General features: G+C 40.8%; 1 protein-coding gene across 1 annotated transcript in view; it reads left to right on the forward strand.

Annotated features, from left to right (window-relative positions):
- The window catches only part of adgrb2 (adhesion G protein-coupled receptor B2), a 147,135-nt gene that overhangs the window by 34,561 nt on the left and 91,685 nt on the right, over positions 1-20,889 (forward strand). Inside the window, exons 2-6 of the mRNA XM_073463201.1 lie at positions 2,887-2,967; positions 5,296-5,484; positions 13,361-13,522; positions 19,425-19,589; positions 19,964-20,128. Of these exons, the coding sequence (XP_073319302.1) occupies positions 2,887-2,967; positions 5,296-5,484; positions 13,361-13,522; positions 19,425-19,589; positions 19,964-20,128 (762 nt within the window). The remainder of the gene's footprint in view (positions 1-2,886; positions 2,968-5,295; positions 5,485-13,360; positions 13,523-19,424; positions 19,590-19,963; positions 20,129-20,889) is intronic.

Raw genomic sequence — 20,889 nt, forward strand, 5'->3', positions numbered from 1 at the left:
AAAAAATAAACAATATAATAAATTAAAAAGATAAGAAATAGAATAGTATATACATAATATAATATATAATGGGGTATCATATCAGGTCTGAATAGACCTCATATGATAATAGATAGTTAACATTTCTTGGTGCAAGATATTTTTTTGAGCACACTTTTTACTAATTATTCTTTAAAAAAGTGACGGGAACAAAATCAGCCATGGTTACAGGCATTAAGCTAAAATACTGATGTATTGTCACAAGCAGAAAGGTAGGTTAGCATCCTCACCTGTTGGTGAGTCATGTGAAAGACGTGTTGTTGTATAGGCTAGTATCATACAGTATGTTAAAATATAGAAAAGCATAGTTGGACAAGCAGCACAGAGATTCACGTTCATTGTTTCACATTTTTACAAGAGAAAATGCATTAAAGGATGCAGGATGAAGGACTGAGAGAGCAGACCTAACGCTTTCTAGTTTAACTGGTTGCTGAAGTGCAAGTTTCCCCAAACTAAATCAACAGCAGGACTGAGCTGCTATTACTTTTTAGTTCTCATGGTTCTGAGGTAGTGTATGTTACAGTCTTAACAGGCATCTTTCTTACATAACCCATAACCCCCCTCAAAATGATGTAGTCAGCTATATCAAAATGAGTTAGGGATATTGGGATATGGATGCATGTGTGTGTGTGCATGGATATGCAATAAAAGTCAAATGAAATGTGTGGCATTATTTTTCAGGACCAAAAATATTCACAAAAAATAAGATAATAAAAAATCTGATATGTCACAGAATAAACAATCAAATGAAACACCAGAATATCCCAATGTCCCTAACTAATTTTGAGTAGAGTACACCTTGGCTTTGGAAATAATACAGGGTTACTGGACATGCCATTGTTGGCACCTTATGTGAAAAGAAAACACCGTTCAATACATGTTCCATACAGTTCTGCTGTTGTATCTTTGGCTTTGGAAGGGAAAAAAAAGACACCACCCTCCAAACTTTTAAGGTACCAAGATTCACCCTTAATATACTGTAGCCATTAAAAGCTTGACAGGGCCTCTGTGCCTAGTAACTGTTGCTAAGCTATGATTGGGCAATTGCTGTTCTGGGAAGTGGTTTCACATACAGTCATCTGGAGAGAGAGAATTATTAAGGAGCCGGAGAGGAAAAGTATTCTGGTAGGTGAAAAGTTCACTTTTTGCATAAGTTTAAACCTTAAAAGTTTTGATTGCACCATTTTCAGACGTATTTTTAGCTGATGAATATTGATCTGTTAGAAGGATAAGTTGTGTTATGAAATCTAGGAGCACATATATCCTGACACAGAGGTTTAATGTTTTTTCATCGAAAATGTTACTGTAAAACCTGCAGCTAAGCAAGTGGGTGTTAGTTTCTGCACTGCCCTGACTGTGGCCTAGGGCTGTTGGCATGTGCAGCTCAACTCTCGGTTTGATTGTCACATTAAATGCATATATGTGCTCCTGGTCTTTTTTCGGCAATTCATCTCATTGCCGAAAAAAGACTCGATATTTTATTGCTTTCTAAAATATTTTCACAGCGCTGTTGCTGCATTTGCTAATTTCTGTTTGCGAGGAAAACAAATTGAAACTAGCAACCCACACACAAGCACCAGTCTATTTCTTTCACCCAGGGATGTAGCCAGCTGCAGATGTCTTTTAAACAGCACACAAACAAAAATTATGACATTGTTCCTGTGGTTAGAAATATTGTTCTTTGGCCTTAGAGCACAAGTGGTCCTGCTGAGAACAAGCCACAGAACAAGGGAATAGGGGGGAGATAGTATGAATGAAAGAGTGAGAGCTAGAGGATTAAAAACAAAAAAAAATAATCCTGACAAAGAGTTGTTTTCTGTAAAAGACCAAATTAGAAGGCCGCTGCCAATGGGCAATTGACAAATCATGACAGAACCTCAGCGCACTTTCCAGGCATTCGTACCCGTGTGTGTGTGTTCCGAGGCAGGGGAAGATGTGCATGTGTTTTTGTTCTTCCTCGGGTCAACTCCTTGATTGAAGCTAATACGAGGAAAATTTCAGGGTCAACCACTGTTGCGCTCCGTGAACTTGTGTATACACGCACAATCACATTGCATGTGGATAATGCACCGCAGACACGCCGTGTGTCTCAGCTTCTTTGCGTAAATGCAGCCGCTTGAAAGAGTCCCATGGGCGAGAAGTGAAAAAGATCTGCTAAATCAAGGATTGTTTCCTCTGCCGAGGGAGTTGATTAAGTCTTGTGTTGCTGAAACTAAGCCTACAAATCCATTTGCACAGATGAGAACAGTCTGCGCTCATGCCTCCGTATGTTTGTATCGCTTGAGATAAAACCGACTTAGATATGTTGCATGATTTCACTTTCTCCATACTCTCTCTCTAGGCAGTACTTCCACAAATGCTCTTCATATGAGGTGTTCCAGTTAAAATCATCTCTCTGATATACACGCTAAATTGTGAATACTATCACGTCGCGTTCAATACATGTTTATTTTATTGACATCTCATGTTTTCCCTCCAAGCCAATGAGCTGACTTCCTCCTGATTTTCTGAGGTTATTTTGCCGACTTCCCCTCATCATCTTCAGCACGACGTGAGCTGAAGTGTATCAGTGTGTTCTTTAAATATTCAGCTACGAGGAGCGAGCCAAGCAAATGTAGGCGTTTATATTTTTATTTAGCCAAAGTCGTGTTTTGGATGTACTAAAAAAACTTGCCTTTTATGACTTCTCCGGATGAACAAAATAGCAGTGGGTGCTGATGGGCACTTATTACCTTTAAATCCGGCTCTCTGTATGCCTCGACACAGTTACATGTACAGTAGTAAACAGACTGGGCATCCATTCGTCAGTATATGCTTAATCCTTACGCAAATCGTTGTCTTTTCCAGACCCATATGATGACGACCTGAAGGTGAAGACCCAAAGACCACGATCAGCTGACCAGCCAGGTGTGTTTCAGGCACAAACAGGTGAGTAAGTGTTGTAGTGGGTGCGTATGTGTGTTTACAGCTCGGAACCAAAGCAGCCAACTTGACCTTTACATGCTGTTTGTGTAATAGAAGATTAAAAGTACCATATGAATAATCGCTACATTTAAAGCGTGGCTGGACCCCAGGGCAGCTGCTGTAGTTGACCAATCACATGTGAGTATTTCAAAATGAGAATTTATGTTCGTGTGTCTTAAAATCTTACATAATTAACAGGATTGGAAGGAAAGATTGAATTATTCATGTCATGATACATTAAACATATTAAGAAATGAATGTCATGTATGTATGACGAATCTGCCTTATACATGACATTACATGTTGGCTACTTTACCCACCCAAGAACAGGTCGTACACTAATTTGAGCGCGCACACACACACACACACACACACACACGCAGACATATGCACAGCTAGCACCGTGTGGAGGAGGGAGTCCCTGCCACGAGGGAAACCCCTGGCTCTGTCTTGTCCTTCTCTGTTCTTCCCCCCTCCTCGCTTCTCCCCATTCTTCCATTCCTCCAGGCATGTGTGATGAGCTTAAGCCCTGACTCACGGCATGTTAATGAAGATGTAATGCGATTAACGGACATGCAATTAATTTGATTTCCTTCTTTGCCATGTGATGACGCCTCCATCAAAGGACACGGCGCTCATAAACAATTTATAGAGAGAGAGAGAGAGAGAGAGAAAAGAGGGGATGACTTGACTCGTAGTTTTTCGTTTTCAAGGGCGTAACTCAGGGGGAACAATGGGACGCTCTCCACAGCTGCCTGGAGAACTCAAGATCATCCACCAACGTGTCGTAACACCCAATCTGCCAGCTTTATTAACATCTGAAGCCATTCTTTTTGGCTTAAAGCTGTGTATGTTTTACCATAATTCCATTTCTATTAATATTGCCCTTAAAACACATCTCTTAACACATCCTTATGTATATTCAATAAAGGTTCATTCTCATTAAGGGCTTAAATCAATTAATAATATCTACAAGTCATATTTCGCCCATACTTAGTGTGCTGGAATATCATATATCTGTTAATAATACAGCATCACGGGCCAGGCCATGTGAATATTATGCAAATCTGTCATAGAACAATAGAAGCAAAGCTCTCCTATATCCAACGAATGATGATCTAGAGCCATCTTTTTCTCTTTCAGAGCAACAGAGTCCCAGTTCCCCCCCCCCCCCCGTTTCTTGACAATTGTATAGATCATGATGTCGTTTGTCTTTTTTCATTGTGGTAACCCCGCATCAGTGTCGCAGTCATCCAAAGGAATTTTCATTTTATTTCATTAAACAAAAAGTGAAACTAAAAAGTGCTTACAGGAATCAATGCAGCCACTATGTTCCTTGTCATACATCTCCATTAACAGCAGCTCCTGTAACTTCTTTGCAATGGCTTTTTACTGAGTGACTGCTATGATAGAGCAACATATGTATTGTGATAACATAACAGTTGCACTCGAGCCCCATGGTTGTCTGCTTTGCCTATGAGCGCAGAGAAACAAGATGTGTTGTGTCTCCTGTCACGTCACCCTTTGTTTTAGAGGACGTTTTAAAGCCTGCAGTTAATTTTATTTCCTCCAAGCTGTGGAGGCTGATACTCAATTTTTGGGCCAGGTACTGATATTAGGAAGTAAAAAATTCTGTTAATGGCCGATATACACACTTTTTTTTATTGCAGTGATCCCTCAAATGTGGTTATCAAACACTTGCGACACAGATATGTATCAGAGATATGGCTGCACGATATGGTCAAAAATCATATTGTGGTCATTTTCACAGATTTTGAGATTGTGATATGATTCATGTTCAGTGGAAATAATCATTAACCCTGAAACAAAGTATTAAAATCATGATGATGTGACATTTGTTGGGGTCTGTACCAAACAAAAATGTTTTTTGTTTTTTTTTTACACCTGGAGAGCAAGACCTGTAGACCATGGCATCTCTGTGGCACTACAGTACTTCATTATAATGCTGTTGTGTCACACATTTTACCTATATCGTAAAATTGCAGCTTCTTGTGGATCTGCACTGAAACAATAAACTTTACCGGGAATTTAATAATCATAAATCACCTAAACAAATATTTCTGCATCATAATCCGTGCATAACAGACAACATATACGCCAGTATGGATATAACAATCAGTGTATCTGTCAGGTTCTAATAAAGTTAAAGTTTATTATTATTAATAATAATAATGCCCTTCTTTATTATTTTGTGTACCATGTGACTAGCGTCATAAAACTAGAATCATTAAGACTTAACCTTTCTCTGCACACTCTCGTGTCTCTCTCCAGGTGACCCCGCTGCCGAGGAGTGGTCGCAGTGGAGTGTGTGTTCTCTTACTTGCGGGCAAGGCTGGCAAGTGAGGACACGATCATGTGTTTCTTCTCCCTATGGGACACTGTGCAGCGGCGCCCTGCGGGAAACACGCATGTGCAACAACACCGCTTCCTGTCCGGGTGAACCTGGGATCACAGGCTCAGGTATCTGTATTAGACCCTCTGTGGGCTGCTCTAACAGCACGGCCTGAATTCAGTTCAATCTTTATCTATGTGTAGTTTGCATAGTCGACTGATGACTAACTCTTTCCAGGGTGCCTACCTCCCCACAGTGCATGCTGGGATATGCCCCCAGCCATTGTGACCCTAAATAGGCATTAAAAGGTCAAGAAAATAAACACAGTGTTGCAAAAATGATGACCAAACACGGTGTTTGCAGTGTGCATTTCAGTTTGAATATACTGTAAGCCTCTTTTTTATTTTATTGTTTTGTTTTGTAAATGTAAAATATGACAAAATGCAGCTTTAAACAATAGGCTCTCTGTTTAGCACCTCACTCAAGCATGCAGCATTTATTTGTCATTCTACAACGTGTTAAGAAAGCTGAAGAAAATAATGACAGTGTGTGACTCTGTCACTTTTGAGGAAGGTAGGCGGTATACACACACACACGCGCGCAACCACACACACACACACACACACAATCAAACACACCACATGGGCTCTGCTCAGCCAAAACATAATCTAGCCATGGTGCAGGAGAAAAAAAAAAGCTAGAGAATGAGAATGTCATTTTGTCACTTCAATTCACACTACTGGCCAGCTGAGAGTGAAAGAGAGAGAGAGATAGACACAGAGAGACAGACATGACACCTGAGCTCGATGTCAGCAAGTCTATTAGAGTTGCCACAGCTCAGAAATTCATACTTCCTGGCATCTCTATCTTTAGCTCTGCTCTGCTCTTCCACTTTTCCTTCAGCTCCGTTCTCACTCCTCTCGTCTTGTCTGTATCTATATCAACATCTGCTTACATCTGTAGATATACTGCAGTGTGGAAGACCATCATTAGGCATATATGAAGATGGAAGTTGTTAAATGTAAATCAAATCTATGCTCACATGATAGTAACAATCACAGAAAACCATTCAAAATGATAACTGCAGCTGCGCTTTTGGCTTGGCTTCCAACAAATTAGTTTTTCATTTTAGATGCAGTGGCAGCTCCAAAATATATTTAACCAATCAGCTAAAAAATGTCACGCTCTGCCAAACAGGGTGAGCGTATTCAACCCTGTCTGCTTGCTACAAAAATGGCAGGAGCGACAATGAGGAGCTCCTCATCCATTTTTTCCTCAGCAACACACAACACAATCAGGCCAGATCAAGTCACTGATGGATCCTGTGTACGGCTCATCCTGAACAACGTGAGTGCTGCTCCGGTTTGATTGCCGCTGTAGGTCGTTACAAGATGAAATTGTGAAGTACTGCCTATCCTGCTCCGGTTTGATTGCCCTGATTGCAATTGAAGTGAAATCCCGTATGGCATTAGCTCACTCCTGCCTGGTATGTGTCCCTTCCCTAATCCACTACTAATGCTCTGTCCACAAAAAATGGAGTCCTGCTCTGTCGTTACTCCTAGAGCCCGACCGATATATCAGTAGGGCTGATATGAAAACGTTTGGGTTTAAAAAACACAATGCTGTGATGCAGTGATTTAAAATGATTACATTTCCAGTGAAGTTCTAGTTCTGGACAATTATAATTTTAGTTAACCTGTAAAATATCCTGCCTCCATTGCACATCTTTGTCACAAGCGTTTGATAACCACATTTGAGGGATCATTGCAAAAAATATATGTATATCGGCAAATATATATTGATATCGGAATTTTTTTGACTTCCTAGTATCAGTATCAGCACCGGCCCTTTGGCACTTAAGTTGCATTATGGGTAATGTAGGAGCTTGACAAGTAAGGGGAAATCACGGAATTTAAAACAGAGCTCTGGTTCTGCTGCATCAGTTTTTTTTATACTTTTTAAACGGTTTAATACTTTTATTAATCATCCATTTTGAGTCCCAGTGTTATTGGAGTGCAAGCTAAATCGATGCAGTATTCTTTCAAAGTTAAGGCTGTAGCACTATTCTTCACCAGAGGGGATACAGCCAAGGGATCTGCCAGCTTCACATCTGCTTGTCCAGATGGACGACAACATTGGATTTGTTTAAAATCTTGCCCTGGATATTCTTCCTGGTGCAGTCCTTTCAACAACAACATCCTCATCACTGATGTTCTTACCAACATGGGCCAAGCAAAATCTGAAATGTTTCGTTTGATCACTGTCAAGACAAAATGGATCTTTTTGGTGCTCCACTGTAACAAGAGAAACTATTTGGAATATCAATCCAGAATATGACAAAGGGAGTGATCACTGATGCCCAGACTAGGCAGCTGACTGTGTCCTCTCCCAGGAACATATTAAAAAAGCCTGTATTTCCTTCACTGCCAGGGCGGAACAAAACATGGCCCTCTATTCTTGTTGACAGACAGTGGGATAGTCTCTAGTCTATAACCTCTCTGAATCAATGCTACCTAAGAGAGTGCATTACTAGGAATATGGCACCAATGCCCTCCATACACAGAAATTCTAAAAATGACAGTGATGTGTTTGGGGACGGACTATTAAATGAAAGATCCAGGCCCAAAACTTCTCTGAGGACAGATAACTCAAAGCAAAAGTGAGGCCACTACTGTCTGAATGTCATTGTCACAGCATGGGGTGCAGTCATTGGACTTTAGCTGCTAAGTCTGTAGAGCACCGCTTTAAGACAAGGCCTTTCATTTTGAGCACTCGCATGCTTTCACATGTGAGTCACTCGGTGTTTACTGATGCAACGGAAAAAAACGAGAGAAGCGAGAGGAACATTTTCCTTCCCTGTCGGTGCATATGCTAATCTTGTTTTTATGCAAATGTGCCAATGCGATTTGTATGTCTAAGTGCCTCATTTTCCATTCAGTGTCGATATTAATATCCTCAGCCGTTCCTTTGATGGAATATTGGTTGCTGTGTTATGTTCCGTTTATTATTTCATTTTCTTCCCCACTCCTCTGATGTTTCCTGACGTGGTCCTGGAGGGGTGCAGGGGCACTCCAGGGACTGCCTGGATGGGATCGCACCAAATTCAAGTAGACTGGGAATGTGAGGGCGGTAGCGAAGAGACATAAAAGTGTTTAATGTTTAACTTGATGTGATTGACTTTTAAAATAATTTTCTTCAATATTTTTTGGGGTAATTTTTGAGCTTTGAGTCTAATTGGGGCACATTCTACATGCTTGCTTGATTTGTTAATCTCTTTGCTGCTGGATGAAGCCCTGTCTATCTTCCAGTAGGGAGTGTTAAACAAACATGTAGCAAAGTAGAAAGAGGCAAACACAAGCGCATACAAACTACTCAAGACTGCGGTAATTTGGGCTTCCAATTAAATCACAATTTTATACTTCAAATAGTATAAGTACTGCACTTTACATGCAAGGCTCGCTGTGAAATAAAATGTTCTAAAATGAAACAACTCTTCTTCCAGTTTTGAGAGGAAGTAGTGTATACATCTACATTTAGCTCATGCTTGTATGCCTGAGCTGTGCCTTTCAAAACCTGCTGTTCAGAACATGGCGGCCAGTTGTGCCAATATCCTGTTTTATACGAAAGATCTGCAAGTGAAATGGTTTCAGCCAACATCCTGTACTCGGTTTCGTATGCATTTACTCACAACCGCAAATATTCACGGCAAGCAGCCATAAGTGAACACACTCTTGCACAGTTTCTCCCAAAGTATCCTGAGGTGAGGACAGTGCAGTCTGCATACTTAATCCGTCACATGGATTTGCCAGAATTTTCTATTCGTCTTTTTTGCCATTTATTTGTGTTTGTGCACAAGTTAGGACTCAGGAGGGTGTGCTATGAGTGTGGGTGGATATGTCTCTGGGCACAGGGCTGTGCATGCTTGTACTGTATGTGTGTCTGCCCGGGTTAGGGGACATCAAAGAGAAGTAGCTTGGACAGAAAGCCAATGAAGTGAAAATAGACATTTTTTTCCTCCTCGTTTTTTCATGGGTAAAGCTCCTAAATTAAGGTGATACAGATAATCAATTTTAAGTAATGGTCTGGCTCTTGACAAAGCAAACTAGGCAGTAATTGGTCCGGCAAATTAACTTTTTTTTTTTTTAAATATGCGCTGAAGTATATGGCTTTCATGCCCCAGAGCGTGCAAAATGAAGTAGTACCCCTACTTCTCTTCTATTTAGCCACTGCTCATTTGCCATAGATCCAGTGACATTTAAAACACGGAGCGGAACAATGGTGCATTATGAATACAGTATGTCTGGGTCAATGCGTAGTCAAACGCTGCAACATCACACTTCCAGTAATCATTCAAGCAAAGAGACTCGAGGGTGCATGCAAGGATGCAGTCATGAAGTCAGGGGCAGACTCATGCAGATGGGGAACACACAAACTTACCCACGCACACATCCTCAGACAGAGCTTTAAATAACGCAGCCACGCTGTGCTATGACCCCGGATAAAACCTCGGGTAATGATGTTAATCCTGAGGATCAATATGATGCACGAGTCTTATTATAGACTATGTGCTTCAACAACTAGAAATAAATTTAAAGTTGATATCTTCATACAGCATGCATTGTTATATGTAAGCCTATTTATTAGATTTTAAAAGCATGTTTAGAAGTCATGCATCCTCATTACACATATCCCTATTCTCTGTGGTGCTGGGGATCTGTGCTGTGATGAGTGTTCATGTGCATGCATATGTTTGAATAAAACAGGGTGGGCACAGATTTTTTTTATCTCTTCTCTAGAGCTTGCTTGTATTTGCATCAGAAACCCAGGCCAGTGTGAGTGAGTCTCTGCGCTTCATGTTTTGCACATTTCTCAGCAACATATTTTTCATCTACCCCTCACAAAGCTGACTTTCTGGAGTTCATGAACTTGATTTTGTGACCGGGTGTTACGCAGATCTGTCACTATGTGGTTTGATCAGCGCTGATCAGTTTGTTATATCATTCTTTTTTATCCGCACTTGCTGCTGTAAACATGCTCTTCTCCAACTCCCTCAGTGACTGCAACCCTGATGGCAATAAAATCCCTTTTAATGTGCACAAATGAACTACAAGATGTGCCGTTTTATGTAACGCGCTTCATGGAATCAGGGAAAACAGCATATTTGAGACAGTTGCCATACTGCTTCATTAAGGCAGGAAATATCACTTGATGAGGATTATTTACCTAGTCACCAATAGGTGGTGTAATACAATCCTAATCCCAGTATCAGAGGACATTTTTGTAATTTGTTTCATCTTTAATTTGCTTATCTGCTTTCACATTATTCCGTCTCCCATTCCCCTCTCCAACTGATATTTTCTCCTTTTAATGTGTCTTAGTCCAAAAGCTGCTTCTAGCTAGATTTTATGGACAAATTGATTGGCTTTCAGCAGTCAGACTGCAGATACACTTATACTGGGTTTGAGAGATGGATTTTCGATTTGGATGAATAAGTAATGTCTTACAGGCAAACCTATAGCGTTGTAGTATAGAAAAAAAAGATGCAAAATAACAGAAACCCTTGCTGAATTATATTTGTTTAGCTTTTCTCTGCTTGTAATTGCTTCCTGAGAAGGCTTTGCAGTTTTGGAATTAGATACCCCCAAGAAATTGGCTTATCTACCATGATCTATCTATCTACGCCAGATGTATTTTATTATCATCACCATGATTTATTCAATTGAATATCTGAAATCTTGTTTCATGGTTGATGAAATATTTCGGCTGACACACTTCAGCTCAATACATCAGCCATCAGCTGCATGAAAATATCAACTTTCAAATCAGCAACAACAAGTTCTTATTTAGGCCTTAATATGTACTCAAATTCGGTCGGACTACTAAAACTTCAGAAAGATCTTTGCTAGTAATGACTTTAATAATGTGGGACAAGGTTGCACGGAAATAGGCCGTCGATTGTGCATCCAACCAAAAGAAATCAACAGAGTTAACAGGAAATCATATATAAAAAAATATAAAAAGCCAAACAGCCTATTCTTTGGAAATGTAGGTAGGCTTATGGCTTTATTTTACATTAATCTGCATACAATATGTGGAAAGACATCTGTGTTTTAGCAGCATTCAAGCCATTAAAAATGTGATTATGCTAACCTAGCTGATGCTTTTTTAGATTGTAGATTTTGTCTACATTATTGATATAACTTTTGTTCAATTGTATCTTTTTTGGTAATGTAATTCAAAATCATTATCAAACAGTCCATTAATCAAGTATCCTTCCAGATATTTGGCCAATGTTCAACACCAGCAAGCTAATGTTGGCTTTGTTGGTTGGTTGCGTGAGCTTGCCGATCTAGCTGGTTGGACCGTTATTTTTTTACTAACGTAAGAACTTTTTTACGTGGTTGAACAGTTTAAATTGAGTTGTGTATATGTCTTTAATTAGTAAACACTTATGTTATAACTAGGCTACGTTTTTACATAAGAACAGCTGCCATCTGCCTCCAGTTCAGTGAGGCCCACAAATGAGCTTGCTTGAAAAGGCATTTCATTAAACAGCATAGTAGGCTATGAAAAAGCATCTCAAATGCTTATCAGCGGATACAGTCCTGATGATTTTTTTTTTTCTCCTCGCCGCTCTGACAACAGTATAGCCACTTTGTACAGCAGCTCAAAGACACATTGATACCATGTGTTGCTGAATCTAAGGATATCTATTTACCAGCTGTACATATCGGCGTACTTCTTAATACCACCGTCTTCTCCCTCTCTCTCAGCCTTCTACTCTTGCTCCTCTGAGCCTTCCTTCACAGAGTAGACTTAATTATTTATCACCATGATTTATTTAGCTTTGCTCAACACAAGACCAGCAATCTCCATCCTGCTGTCTCTAACTTTCTCTCCCTCCTTCCCTCTGTATACATCCCTATATCTCGCCTTCTATCTTTCTTCCAGCGTCTCTCCGAATCTGCTCCTCTCTCTTTCTTCCATCTCTTTCAACATAGCTTAATCTTCTCTGGTCTCTCGCCGAACATTTCTGCATTTTCAAAATAACCCCCTCCCTTTCTCAACGTCAGTCTTTCAAACTTTTCGAGCTCAAATCTTTTTGTCATGTTCGGTTTTTATTCTCTCCCGTCTTGACACTCATTAACCAATCCTGTCATTCATTTTCTCCTCCTTTTCGAGTCTCCTATTGAACATTTCTTTAGCATTCTAATATCCGTCTACCATCATTATTCCCTCTAGTCACAGGTCAGACATCTCCCAATGATTCCGGCAATTATTTTTGTGCATGTGTGTGCATCCCACATGGCACAGTCTGTCGGTGTCACGGAGTTAAAATACGGATCAAGTAGACGCCTCCCTGCCAGAAGTAGCGCTGAGAGTAGCGGCATCACAAGAGAAGTCTGGAAGTCAAGTTCATTATCTGCAAAGTTTTTGTGCAACTCCGCTGCTCATTTATTCTATTTTGATTTATTTCAACTTCCATCTGTTGCTAAAATGGGATGAGACGTGCAATAAAGAGAGAAAAAGGGGAGAAACATTTTTAATACTTTAATTAGTGTTTGAAGTGTTTGAAGTCTAAGGAGTGTTTGGATCCTTTGGTTCACTGTTTATAGTAACTGAAAGCTCTAACACTTTCAGAGGCAAACTTACCATATTCATTCCCTTGTCATGAATCAAACTGCATAACCGCATGACTTCAAATGCCAGAGTGACCATTCCTGACCTCCATTTTTATTTCATACAGTAACATGTGGGTACAGCTTCATTATTGGCCTTTCTTTTCCTTTGTAACTGGAATGTTTCTGCGGAGGTCAGACCCTCCTTCATGTTTTGTTAAGGAATGTGCTCAGACTCATTTAATATGTCATGTTTCTCTCATTCTCTAACCCTCCTGCCTGCGATGGGATGCTCCACCCCCTCCCTCCCCCCTCCCTCCCTTCCTCCCTCCCTCATTCCTCATCCCCATGTTGTGTTTGTGCGTGTGTCTGTGGGTGTTTGCAGTGCATGGGCTGTGGGAGGAGTGGTCATCATGGAGTCTGTGCTCTGTGACCTGTGGGCGGGGCTCCAGAACGCGAACCAGGAACTGTGTGAACGGAGGCGGGGTCATGGCTTGCGGACAGCCCGAGGTTCAGACCAAACTCTGCAACATAGCAGTGTGTCCTGGTTAGTACCATCCCCATTTACATGATACACCCGATCTCTCTCTCTCTCTCTTTGCCTCTCTGCCTATTCAAGCATGACTGTCTTTTTCTTCTTCCCCCTAATCGCAAAACTTACTTTCACAGCTCTTGAATTTACATGCATAAGCATTTGTATTTTGTGTTCTTCCATTGTAGCTCTTGTCAAGACCAAATGTGTCTGTCCTCTTGCAAAAAATGTGGACTGATGCTGCATTCATCTAAAATCACGCAGACTGACAGGAAAAAACTGAACGTCAGCCTTCTAACAGTCTAGTATAGGATATTGGTAAATTCTGATAGGCATGTTATCTTCCACTTGGTAAGAACAAAAACGTGTCAACATACTTTGCTGAAATAAAATTCAGTACTGACAACAATGGCAGCTCTGGTTGAAACCAACCCAAAGCATCAATATTTGACCCCCCAGCAACATTTGCAACTCACGAAGTGTGGAGCCTAAAGACTTAAATGTCCTCCTCACTTTTCCTCCAGCGCCACCATGAGGTTGCCAGATATGCATGTCCTCTCTCAGGATGGATTGCAAGAACTCTGGTTATCCTTAACTTTCCATCAAATACCATCACCAGGTTAACACTACTTTTGCTTAAGACCAAATACATTTTGTCGCCACCAACCTCAGATGTAATTTCTGTTAAGTGCTGATTAGCAAATATTAGCATGCTAACACGCTAAACTAAGAGGATGAATATGGTAAACATTGGCCTGCTGAAGGTCAGCATATTAGCACTGTTATTGTGAGCACATCTTTAGAGCATCGTTAAAGGGTCATTCCATATCAACTCACCTATATACAGTGAGCTATATATCTATATGTACCTGGTTTCACTTGTTAAAGAACTGCTACAAATGTAGCACACTGCAGCTCTCTAACTTAGGCCTAATTTTCATTTAACAAACTTTAATAATGATGAATGAACACTTACAATTTGGAATATTGGTAAACTTCCTGTTCTGCTGACATGGTGTGAATGCAGCATAACCCTCATCTTTCCTCTCTGCTCATGCTCGCTGCTTTGACTCCTCACCAGAGTTTTCAGTTCCATATTCATCCATTGAATACATACCCACTTTCCAAGCTCTCCCTCAGCCACCCTGAAGGATCACAGCTGAGCAAAGCCTTTAGTTGGGACTTCTATGCCTCTTCCATGGTTGGCTCGGTTTAGATTACTGAGAAGTCCTTCAGCGGAGCTCTTCTGCTATTGTCTCTGAGATTACCTGTTAGGCCTATACCTTGTCAAGGATAGCAATAAGTCACTAGTGCAGCCTCATCTAGTCCTGGTGTTGAAGGTACCTCAGGACTTTATTCCAATCTCGCTCAGACTGTCCAGCTGAAACGTCTTTATCAGACTGCCATTGGAGTGGAAAAGGAGCAACCAATTGAAATAACGTCTCAATAGAGCAGACTCTACTGAGATGTTTAAATCTGGCACAGAGCGAAAGCCTTTGACATTTCAAAACATAAAGTAAGCTTTAGGCATGTGCATTGTCTCTATGCAATTTTAATTGTGTATTTAGAGCATCCTTTTATAAAACTTTGAAAGCATTGACATAAGAAAGGAATATTCATTGTTAATATTCAATATTCATCAGTCTTTTAATTCGTTCCGTGCTTACTACGTTGGCAGAATATAAATAGATTCTGCATAACGTTGGAATAATGGCATTAGTGGACGCAAAGACACTAAAACAAAGGACAGTTTGAAGCAAAATCGGTGGCCGCTTTCTGAATAATAACCTTTTTCATTCCTGGATTGATTTCAGTCCAAGTGAAAGTGCGTATGCTTGGATGATATGTAATCACTCACAGGCTCAACAATTATCACAGGGGTAAGTGCTTTTCCTTTATTATCGCTAAGGCAAAGAATCCTGTATCATTTTCCATATTAAATGATACATATTAATGTGAATGCTGCTGGAGCTGGTCTGGTCTGGAGCCTTTATGTGTCCTCACCCTCCCTACTGACTAATACTTTTCTATGTATTTATTCATTTGTTTATTTGCTTTTTTGTTTTCATCTTTTTCAAAGTTGGGGCTATACAAGGTTAATATTTAAATAAAACAAAACTGTCCCCATTGCCAGACAAAGAGGCTGCAAAGTTGAAGGAGGAATAGGGAGACGTCGTAATCTAAAGTATGGCCTCCGGGATGTTTTGCCATGCTGTTTGGGGAACGGCAATGGAAAGAGAGGGTTTGCGAGAGAGGCTACGCTCGTCCTTTCAAGGGCCTTGAGGAAATCTGTGTATGCGTGTGTCTTCGTGTGCTTTATGTGTTTATGTATGCATCTGTGAATCTATCACAACAGATTCAGCGTGCTTTTGGGAGTTCAAAGGCAAGGGTCCTTTGAAATGATGAATACCAGCAAAGGCCTTTTGGCACAAACGTCCATGCGTAGAGAAGAGAGCTTTAATGGATCCTGTGTGTGTGTGTGTGTGTGTGTGTGTGTGTGTGTGCGTTTGTGTGTGCGTGCAGTTCAAGCCATAAACTCACCATATACTGCGCTGTACCACATACTGTGTATACTACAGTGTGTTAAATCAATGTAGTTTTGAAGTAAATCAAATTGAACTCTCGTACGATTATTTAACGACCTCTCTCTCTCTCTCTCTCACTGTGGTATATCTGATACATCTCTTTGTAGACGCGTGCTTGCCAGAACACGTAAGACGAAACGCATGCATGTGTGGGAAGAGCTGCAAATGTTAATATGATCGCATCAAAGAAAAGACGATCAACAGTCACACATGAAAAATGAACTTGATCTCATCAGACCTCCCAGAGCTGATGTCAAGAACTAAATGGCATGTGTGTAGGCAGAGAGCCGGATGGAAAATGCCTTTACGTTCCCCGACACCCACTTTTTTTTCTCACAACATAAACAGTCAGTTGCGAGCCAAGCATACACAGGGATTAATGGTCTTAATTACAGGCAAATTAAAAGTTTGTGGCTTTGGCAAGTAAACAGCTTACTAGCACAGAGCTGCCACGCTTGTGTCCCTACGTAAATATGCTTTTATTGTGTTTGTTTGTTGGCATGGTGTTTTTTATTTTCTGTTGCGAAATGTCTGCGCATATGTCGAGCTCTCCTTATGTTATACAGTTGCCCCTGCTGATGAGTGATACTATTTTAATGCGTTTTTGTCCCTCTTGTACAAACTTTGCTGTAATTTTTTTATAATTTGACACACGCATCCTACCACCCACCCCTTTAGCAACTGTAGTGCAATTGTATGTGTGTCCTTTGTTTTCACAGTGATAGAAAGATGAGGAGAGTCCAACAATCAAGAGTATTTTTTGGTTTGTTCTTCTTTTAGACTTGTCACTTTAATGACTCCGCATTAGACCGGACTAATGTCACGTCCACACTTAAATTCCAGTCCACGGCTCATTCTGTGTTTGTCAGCCCTACAGCAACTAGCTGGAACACTGTCCGAGTCGCACACACAGCGTGATTGACCACATTACCAAGGAGAGTTGGCAATGCTTTCCCACTTGGGAGAAGCAGACAAATACATTTACTGCACTGGACTTCACTTTCTCTGTTACTTAAAGCCCCTGTGTGCAGAATGTGTGCCTCAATATATCATTCTGAGCCGGAACAAGAATGCTTCTTGCTTTGAATCGCTATTCTTGTTAATATAGAGACAAATAGACAGTACAGTCCTCCAACACATACAGTGCACAATATACACAATAGCCATGCAGCATCTACTGTTAGCTGAACAGCTGTAAAGCCAGGTCTCCTCTCTTTAATGTATCGTGGTATCCTGTTATAATTTATGTGATTAAATGTTAGCATTGCCCTAACTTAATTAATCAAATTCATAAATACTTTGTCGCTGCAACTATGAAAGCATACATAATGCATTTCTTCTCAGCACAGATTAATCACTACACAGGAAAATGTGACTCCTACATCAGCTCAGCTTCACTAAGGTTACACTAAAGTGACTGAATAATAATCAGCTTTAAACTCTATTAGTTGTAATCAAAGTTTAAAGCTGCACTACACATTGTTTTTCTATACACAATTAAGCAAAAGTGTAATGTGAAGATGTGTCGTGCGCTCTATGGAGTGTATACTGTCCTTTAGCTCTTTTGGGTCTGCAGCCTGCATCTCTACTGTTTTGGTTCACCGGCCCCATTTTCATCAACCCTCTTACCTGAAGCAGCAGCCACCTGTTTTGCCCGGACCATAACAGCAGCAAGACAAATTAGCAAGTAGCTGGTGAACACTTTGGAGCACTTAGTGGCTAAAGAGCCTGTTTTTTCCCTCAAGATTCGGCAAAATAGAGCTAACAGGAAAGTGAATAATAGACGGTATTTCATTGGGTTGCTAAAACCACAACTCCAAATAGATCCTAATGTTATCTGCTGGATGGGCTGATATACATAGCTTGCGGATATGTTCAAACATATCATCGGGTGTTTAGGGCTGCTTGAACATTTAAGTACACTTTGAAGGAAGACTTGTTGATTGTTACAGAATTGTCAGCGACACAACTGGAGGTACCAAGAAGCTGTTTTTTGTTTTTGTTTTTTAACCAAAAGTGACACTGCAGCTAACAAAATTGTGTTTTTAACTAAATTCAAATCATTACTTTTAGAAATGTGTTTTTTGTGAAACAGCGGTGGAGAAAGCGCAAACAATTTATATTTTTTGAGAATAACAAATGAGAATTCATAGTAATTGCTGCTTGGTTACATGAAATTAGACATCACACGCTCAAGACAACTGGGTGATGGTCCAGCATTACCAAGCTTTTGTTGGTCCTTGTGTGCTTTTGTTGGCATGTCGTGCAGGATGTCAAAGGATTGGATTTGTGTCGACGAGATTTTGGCAGTTGTTGGAAACAAAGCAGAAACTAACAAATGCAACAAGAGAGCCACTTTATTCAGCAGTGTTTTGAAATATAAATGGACAGGGTCACAGGTCTGCAATTGGTTCTTCTGACAAGTTTTGTTTACAAAGAACTCTAATCAAAAATACGTATCGCAAAACAGTGAAGAAATTAGTATTCACCGACAGTTCATGTGTCACACAGCCTTATTTAGTCTTTCCGCAGTAAAACACGGAAAACCGTGACACACATCCTCAAAATTGACTTAACAATTGCTGCCTTTGAAGTTGGTGACATACCAAAACTCTCTGAATAAACACTATAAATGATTAATCTGCCTGTTTTTGATTATCATCATCATCATTTTTTCTTTTTTTTTTTTGCATTTCAGGGTTATGTTATTTGACAACTCAATTACTCCAGCAAAACTCCCTTATTGAAGGGGACTGGCGGGGGCTTTGATTACACCTGTGCATTTCAAAATAAGCTATTTGATATTCATGCATCATCTGACAAGCAGTACTAGATTGTACAGATTTTTTTTTTATTTATCTATTTCTGCACTAACAACAGTCAAGAGTTGAAATGTTGTTGCCTTTCTAATAACACTTTGAGTGAAAATTCAGCTGACTGTACTCTGTGCGAACTCTTTAAAAACACAGCATGAAAGGAATTGTAATCAGTTTTTCCATAACAGATTGAAATATTTAAAATGTCCACAGACACATGCAGTGTTTTATGTTTGTTTGTTGCTATTTATGGGTTTATGGAAAACCAAATAGCCCTGTGCAGTTTATTTGTTCACCGTCTTAACTCGTTCTATATTGTGTTTACTTGTAGCTTACTTACGTTCTCTACCCGGTGTCTTCACTCCTTCTGCATTTTTCTATTCCCCTTACATCCCTTTATCATATCCCTCAAAAATCTGGATCAATTCATCTGGATTTCCCTGTGTCTCTTGAAATCTTCCTCCCTCCACCTTCATCCATTTCCCTGTCTCTTCATATCTGCCTCCGTCTCTCCAGTGGAGGGCCAGTGGTTGGAGTGGGGGCCGTGGACTAGATGCAGCGTGACGTGCAACACGGGGACCCAGCAGAGGCAGAGGCGCTGCAGTTCTTCGGTGCACGGCTGGGCTGAATGTAAAGGCCCCCATCAGGAGAGCAGGGACTGCACCAACCCCTCCTGCAGCGGTACGGCGCACAAATGAAGGCTTAGTATTCACACTCACATGCTCTCAAAGGCCATCATGCAAACATGGAACATGCATTACTTGAAGGCTGTATGGTCTTCTCTGATTCGCGTTCCACATCCCAGCAATTTGTGGGTTGGGACATGGTTTGGTGTGTCAGTTTGTTTTGGGCCCCGCAGGATAAAAATACTAGCGTTTTAATGAACCTGGGCCCTAGAACGGGCTCCTATTGGCTGAAGTTGGTTACCACACTAAAAAATAGAAAGGGCTTATCAATTTTCATTTCTTTTTCGCGTGACATGCCGTTTTCGTTCCCTCCCATGCTTGCCTCCCAGCTCCCTAATCTTCACCGGTGGTGCTTTGCTCCTGTTCTAGGTGGAGGTAACTGGGGCAGCTGGAACCACTGGAGTCTCTGCAGCAAGACATGTGACTCCGGTTGGCAGCGTCGCTTCAGGATGTGTGAGGGCACGGGAGTATCGGGCTATCCCTGCGATGGCTCGGGAGAGGAAGTCCGGTCCTGTAATGAGAAGAAATGCCCAGGTCAGTCACTCTGGGAACGTGTGTGAGAAGAGAAACGGTAGAAAAGACAGAATCTGTGCTTTTTTCTATGTATTATTCATGCTTGAAAAGACTGTATAAACACTCTCTGCCTTGGACGTTTTTTTCTTCTGTGTGGCTGCATATCTCTGCACGCCTCTCTTAGTGGATCCCTGACAGAGACAAAAGAGTGTGTGTATCTGTGTGTGCGACCAATCTGCATATGCACAGTATTTGTCAGGCATATTGGAAGTGATTCCCAGCGGTTCGCACCACAGCCAAAGGCTTCTATTGCAATTTTAGAACTGCATCCGTCTCATCTTTATCTGTCTCTTGTTGGTCTTCCTGTCAATTCACATACCCAGCCATCTTTACCTCTACATTGATTTTTCACGTCCTTGCCTTGTGCTTTCTCTTCATCCTCTACTTACCTGAGAGATACTCAATTTCTCCATATGTATCTCTCCTCCTTAGCATTGTTTTTCTCATGCTAATCTTCTCTTGCTTGCAACGGCTCTTTCTGATGTTTCTCCGCCATGTTCAATGTCAGAACGTCGGCCCCCGAACGATACAGTGAGGTTTTAATAAGCACGCCTTTTGTTTCTTCCATACAAGCCTGAATGCCACATGTGTACAGGCCTTGCATCGAGCCCTGACAGGCTACAAATGATAAACTTTAGAGTGCAGCCTTCACCGTGACCCCTTTGTTTTGAGTAGCTCTCAAGCCTCTTTTTTACACAAGGCGAGGATCTTGTCTGTTGGCA

The sequence above is a fragment of the Pagrus major genome, chromosome 3 (assembly GCF_040436345.1).
Source record: "Pagrus major chromosome 3, Pma_NU_1.0".
Classification (NCBI taxonomy): domain Eukaryota; kingdom Metazoa; phylum Chordata; class Actinopteri; order Spariformes; family Sparidae; genus Pagrus; species Pagrus major.